General features: G+C 38.7%; 1 protein-coding gene across 1 annotated transcript in view; it reads right to left on the reverse strand.

Moving 5' to 3' along the window:
- Positions 1-203: 203 nt before the first annotated feature.
- Positions 204-6,937, reverse strand: part of LOC101862494 (ras-related GTP-binding protein A) — a 9,240-nt gene continuing 2,506 nt past the window's right edge. The window contains exons 2-8 of the mRNA XM_005096052.3: positions 6,106-6,205; positions 5,405-5,471; positions 4,774-4,996; positions 4,012-4,107; positions 3,021-3,143; positions 1,011-1,218; positions 204-577 (exon numbers count right to left, since the gene is read on the reverse strand). Coding sequence (XP_005096109.1) covers positions 474-577; positions 1,011-1,218; positions 3,021-3,143; positions 4,012-4,107; positions 4,774-4,996; positions 5,405-5,471; positions 6,106-6,205 — 921 coding nt within the window. The 3' untranslated portion in view covers positions 204-473. The remainder of the gene's footprint in view (positions 578-1,010; positions 1,219-3,020; positions 3,144-4,011; positions 4,108-4,773; positions 4,997-5,404; positions 5,472-6,105; positions 6,206-6,937) is intronic.

Raw genomic sequence — 6,937 nt, forward strand, 5'->3', positions numbered from 1 at the left:
GCCCCGGTTTCGATAGGAATCGATCCTGTAATCTCTGAAGAAGAAAAAAATCTCAGCCACCCTATTGCTTGACTACCATCCGCCTGAGCCAACTTATTGGAATACGCAATGAGCAGATTGAGATGTCCCCGTGGTTTTATGCACCCCGCATAATTTAGCAAAATCTGATCATTTTTTGCTCAATTCCAGCTTATTTTCCTTTATCGTTCTTTGTTAAAATTAACTGAATCGCACAATTTCACATTTTTGGGCTCAGTTTGCATAATTTCAGAATTTTTCTCGCAAAAAATGACGGGGACAGATTGAGTAAGACCACACTCATATTCCAGAAGAATCTTCAAATCGTGAGAGCAAGTGATGAAGACTGCTGGCGGAATCTACAACAAGCGGTAGATTTGTGCCAGTAGGTGAGTCATGTTGAAGGGGGTTAGTTAGCCTGCATGGGAGGACAAAAGGGAGGCTGATCCATCTCTTTATCTGGTACCTCCTGTCATGGATCTGTGCGGGGTCACCAGACTTTCCAGTTTCTCAAAATGCTTGCGGGCATTTTTGATGTTGAGCTGTGTCACTGCGGACGCTGGAGACAAAGAAAGGAAGAGCGATGTGAGATGAGCACTTGAAAAAAATTAAGTAAGTAAGTGTTTTACGACACTTGCAACACAATAAAGTCATATAAGTTTGTTTGTTTTAGTAGAGGTTTTACGGCGCTCGCAACTGCATAAGGTCATATGAGCGCCAGAAGGTCAGAGCTGTTACAAGAGAGTAACGAACATAAAAAAGAAGGGGAGATAAGGACGAAAGTTGTTTGATAGGAAAGAAGAAGCAAACCATACCAGAACACCCGCCAACTACCCACATTTAGAGGTGTTACAAGAGAGTAACTAACACAAAGAAGAAGGAGGAGGAGAGATAAGGACGAAATATGTTTGGTAGTTAAAAAGGAGCAAACCACACCAGAGCACTCACCAACCACCTACCCACATACACACAATTAGAAATAGCCTACTCACGAATTGCAGTATCGGACATGATCACCATCACAACCATGTTTGGCGTGAACATTTCGATGAAGGCAGCGAAGGAAGAGTTTCTCACTTCCATGCTTTCAAAGGCGGCCCCGATTTTTCCACAGCTCAGCTTGAACTGTTTGATGATGTTGCTGATTTTTTCAAAGCGGTGCACGTCGCGGTGCTGGATCCTTTCGCAGTAGGAGATCACCTAGTACATGAGCACATATAAGAAGACAAGTTTCAATCCGATTCTCTGCTTTTAAGTTGTCGTAAGAGTATTATGGCACTTGCAACACAATAGAGGGATGCCAAATAATTTTTGGGAAGAAAAAAAACGGAAAATGAGCGGAGCATCACAGCTCACCTAAAACGTACTTTGTAAAATCTTTAAATGAGCAAACAAAAACATTTCTCTTACCATTCCCCTTTCCTTTGCAAATGTATGAAAAAAACCCGGAAAAACGGAGATTTGGCATCCCTGACAATAAAGTGATATAAGTGCCGAAGATTAGAAGTGTTACAAGAGAGTAACAAACATAAAAAGGAAGGAGGAGAGATCAGGACGATAGATGCTTGATAGGAAAGAAGGAGCAAACCACACCAGAGCACCCGCCAACCACCTACTTTCTCTGCTTTGATATTTGGTTTTCCAACATATAAAAAAAGGTAAGTTTACACATTAAGGAAATTAAATTAATTGGAGAGAAACAGTCTTCGATACCACAAGCAAATACCACCGTATTTTCCAAAAATCTCTGCTCATATTATTTTTTTTATTGGAAATACAGTTGAAACTTTAAGATGGCCACCCATAGTTGTAGAGGAAAGTGGCTGCCTTATACAGTGTTATTATATTATTGTAAAATATGCAAGGGAGAAAATGGGAAGTGGCCATTTGAACAGGTGATTGTCTTATACAGGAGGCCGTTAGAACAGGTGATTGTCTTATACAGGAGGCCGTTAGAACAGGTGATTGTCTTATACAGGAGGCCGTTAGAACAGGTGATTGTCTTATACAGGAGGCCGTTAGAACAGGTGATTGTCTTATACAGGAGGCCGTTAGAACAGGTGATTGTCTTATACAGGAGGCCGTTAGAACAGGTGATTGTCTTATACAGGAGGCCGTTAGAACAGGTAATTGTCTTATACAGGAGGCCGTTAGAACAGGTGATTGTCTTATACAGGAGGCCGTTAGAACAGGTAATTGTCTTATACAGGAGGCCGTTAGAACAGGTGATTGTCTTATACAGGAGGCCGTTAGAACAGGTGATTGTCTTATACAGGTGGCCTTTAGAACAGGTGATTGTCTTATACAGGAGGCCGTTAGAACAGGTGATTGTCTTATACAGGTGGCCTTTAGAACAGGTGATTGTCTTATACAGGAGGCCGTTAGAACAGGTGATTGTCTTATACAGGTGGCCTTTAGAACAGGTTTTTGTTTTAGTAGAGGTTTTTCCGGTGCTCGCAACAGCCTAAGGTCATATTAGCGCAGGAAGATTTGAGGTGTTACATGAGAGTAACAAACATAAAAAAGAAGTAGGGGGGATAAGGATGATAGATGTCTGATAGGAAAGAAGAAGCAAACCACACCAGAGCATCTGCCAACCACCCACGGATACAGTATAATTTCCCACATAAGAATCAAAGTCATGTCTTCAGTGGGCCAAGGGGAAGAGGCCAAACAAAAAAACATTGCCAGTGCAGATAATAGGAACAATACTTAGAACACAACAAATGATAGATCTAAATGTTTACGCCCCCTATCTACACAATCTAGTTTTGTTTTAGTTGAGGTTTTACGGCGCTTGCAACTGCATAAGGTCATATGAGCGCCAGAAGATTAGAGGTGTTACAAGAGAGCAACAAACATAAAAAAGAAGGAGGGGAGATAAGGACGATTGATGTTTGATAGGACAGAAGAAGCAAACCACACCAGTGCACCCGCCAACCACCCACACACAATCTAGATCGTACATATATAGGAGGTGAGAGTATTTATAGTTGCCTTACCAAAAATGTTGCTTTCTCAAACAGTAGGACTTCGTCAGCGTCCAGAATATCAGCAAAGGCAGACAAATTCTCCTCCAGTTGTTGGACATTTGGTATCAGCTGGTACACAATAGACGACCATGCCTGGGTGACAAAGAAATCAGATAATAGCGGGTCACGAGAGTGAAACAAATACACAAAAGAAGTAGAGGAAAAATGACGACAGTAAGGATTAGGAAAGAAAAAGTAGCAGTTCCCTGTTGCAGGTCAGGCACAGTTAAGAGCGTGACATTGATGAATCAGCCAATTTACAATTACAATTTTACTGTGCATAAGAACTCGAGATGTCAATGTCGCCCCCTTTGAAAATGGCCTAAAGACATTTCAGTCAGTAGCACCGCCCCAGGGGGTTAATCACATACTTTGACAAGGGAGGTCAGCACTCAACTTTTAAAAAACAAACGAGCCTCCACTAACGTCAAAAATGTCTGTTAGCAATGTCATTGTATACTCAATTCATCTGCAAGGAGTTCAAGTTATAGTCAATAAGTACTACTCAACACTTTTTGTGGGCTGTCTTTTTCCTTTCACTTTCTAGTTTCACAGATTAACTTATTCTTACTTACTTTTATCTGCCGCTTATACCCTTTTGGGTGTCGCGGGATTAACTTATTCAGCAGAAAAAACATCAGAGTATATCTTATTACTGAACAATTTATTTCTGCTCCACAAGACAGCCCCTGATTGTTGAGGAGAAAAGCGATTGTCTTAGACATTTAAGCCTCTTACACAGTGTCATTATAATGTTTCCAAAAAAAAAAAAAAAAAAAAAAAAAAAAAAGGGGAGAAAAGAAAAAAAAAACAGGGAGAAAAGAAAAAAAAACAGGGAGAAAATGAAAAAAAGATCATTTGTACTCGTGATTGTCATATATAATGGTGGCCATTAGAACAGGTACCATTGTTGTATTTGGTAGAACACATCATGAGCCCATGTGCTTATGCACCCTCTCACCTTGTACAAAGTCTCGTCCCAGATAGACGTAGCGAAGCATGTGCACTCCAATGGTTTGGACAACCTTTTTAAGTCTTCCTGCCTTTCATGAAATATCTGTTGAAACATAACGGAACAAAAAAAATATAACGCCAGGTGAAATGAAAAAAATAACAATCATAATATTATTTAATAGATCATTCTCATAGCGTGTACACCTGTGTGCACACAGCTCTAGGCGCTTTTCATTCATTTAAGTACAAAGAAAATTTGCTCATATGCACGCACACTTACAATACACACTTATTCATGCACAAGCACACACATCTCTCTCCTCACACACACACACACACACACACACACACACACACACACACACACACACATCTTCTCTCTCATCACACACACACACACACACACACACACACACACATCATTGTGAGTGACCATACAAATACATAGTGTAATATACACAATGCGATCTGTAGGTAAACAAAAAAGCATAAATAAATATAATATGACCGTTTACATTATATTGTACAGAAAATAAAGCAACTGAGTTAGAAATTTTTCTTTATGTGATCAATTTAAAGAGAAATAGAATTCATAAGAAGACACCAAGGTTAAAAGAAAATGTATAAAGTCTTTTACTGGGTGGCATTTTTTTTTTATTGAAAGATAAGCAATTGAATAATCTTTTAGATGATACCAATAACCCCACATGCCCAAAATTTGACAAGCGCCCGACTGTGACACATATAAAAATTCACCAAGAGCCCTTACCATATCCCTTTGATCGTCTTGCACCAAATCCATTTTGTGAATCAGGCAAAACACTTTTGCCTCTGGGGAATTTTGCAAGATTGCTTCCAAGCAAGACTGGTAGTAGTGAATGTCTTTTTCCAGCTCCCTGCTTTCCACATCAAAGACGTAGATGAGAACCTCCACATTCCTGAAAATGTTGTCACGTTGGCTGGCAAAGTAGTTTTCCATGAAGGCCTCTTGACTAAAAAAAAAAAAGAGAAAAATATTCAAATCAAATCATAAGTAAGAAAAAAAAGAAAGAGATAATTTTTATTCAGAAATGTGTGCTTCAATCACTCAAAACAGGAAACAAGCTGCAGTTGAACTTTTCATCTTAAGGTCCGGGACTCAGCCCATCAATATGTAAAAATTTGAGAAAAAAACATGCAAAATATACCATGGACTTTGAAATACAGTACTATACAAATAAAACCACAGACAAAACAGCCAGCACCTGTGTGCACACTGGCAAAATGCAACTGTGGCAGCCCAAGCTGTTCTACGAAGGCTCTTGCCAATGGCAAAGTTCCCCAATAACAACCACGAAAATAAAGTATATAAAAAAAAAAATAATTAATAACAACCACTAAAAGACTTGAAATGTACTTACCCACCACAATCCCACAGATTCAGAACCAGGTTGCCCAAAAAACGTACGTGTGAGTGCTCAACATCAACTGAAAAAGATGACAGCGCAAAGTTGAGCTCATCGGTCTATCAAACAAATTAAGAGAGAGTTTTATCAATTACAAAACTGACACAGAAGTTCATGTTGCACAAAATATTTTCTTGTCCCAATAACTGCAACATGGAACATGACTAATACTCAATATATATATCCCATCTAATATCTAATAACTACTCTACATGACACCATTTTTCAAAGAATCTTTCATATAATTCTAGCACTACACTGGTACAGATGTCAAATGTTTAAACAGTACGGCTGGATTTTTTTAAAAGCTGAGACAATGAAAGCAAATATTCTTGCCGTTTCCGAGTTCCAACAGCTAATTTTTAAAATTTTAAGATGTTAATGATTAATTCTGAAGAACACAATCCCACATTCTGGAGAACAGATGAAAAGATTTTATGTAAGATTTCAAAATTCCTGCAATTCTAAAGAACAAATGAAAATAAGATTTTTCAAAAAGTGAATATTTTCTCTATTACAAAAGCAAAAGAAATTATTTTCTTTATCGTGAAAGAAAAAGAATTGGTTCAGTTAAATGAACATTCAAGACCAAAGAAGAATGGTCAGGACCACTGACGCTATCCCAAATATAATGACCATAAAAAAGAAGTACTCACTTGTAGCACCCAGTCTACGGGTATCTCTTGCAATATAATTGGCAAAAATGATGGATCTCATGCTTGTTTTGCCTGAGCCACTTTTGCCCATAAGAAGAACCTGTGAATGTTCATGATACAGAAAATAAGAAAGGTGAAAAGCAAAAATTCAAACTTATAGAATTTGACTGAAAACTTTTCATGCAACAAGTAAGAGCACAGATAACATATACAGGGCAGCTACCTTAAATTTCCCACTTCAGGTTCAATCTGGGGTGTATTTGGGCAAAAAAAATCAGAGTACAGACAGAGAAGGAATTTTAGCACTAGTTGTGTGTTTGGACTATTACTATGTAAGTAGTCTGGGCCTAAACGCACGCCATACAAAAGCACGCTCCGCTCAAAAGCACGCTATCGTCATATAACGGCTTTTTACTATATGATTTAGATCATGTACAAACGCACGACCACTTCTTCTAAACACACGCTTCGATCCGCGAAACACTGTAACTAATTCTACCCTGAGTATTTAGATTGTTGCCATTATGATTTTGAATGTTCAACTCTGTTAATCTTTTATCTTTAATCTAATGTTATTTCAGAAGCAGCTTGAGGATTTTTATCACATACCCCTGAATAGGGGTATCTGTCAGTCTCATGAAATATAATGAAATAGTGGTTCAATTTCATATGATATAGCAATGCCAATTGGGCTTTCCCGCGCTGCGAAAATTTGGTCCCCGTTTGCGGGCGATTTTGCTGACCCGGCCGAAGCGTAGGTGATTAACTTTGTCAACCTCGGTCTGCTCTATTTCCGAACCAATCCGAATGAAACTCGGCAACCAATCAGAAA

The sequence above is a fragment of the Aplysia californica genome, unplaced genomic scaffold, assembly GCF_000002075.1.
Source record: "Aplysia californica isolate F4 #8 unplaced genomic scaffold, AplCal3.0 scaffold00120, whole genome shotgun sequence".
NCBI lineage: Eukaryota > Metazoa > Mollusca > Gastropoda > Aplysiida > Aplysiidae > Aplysia > Aplysia californica.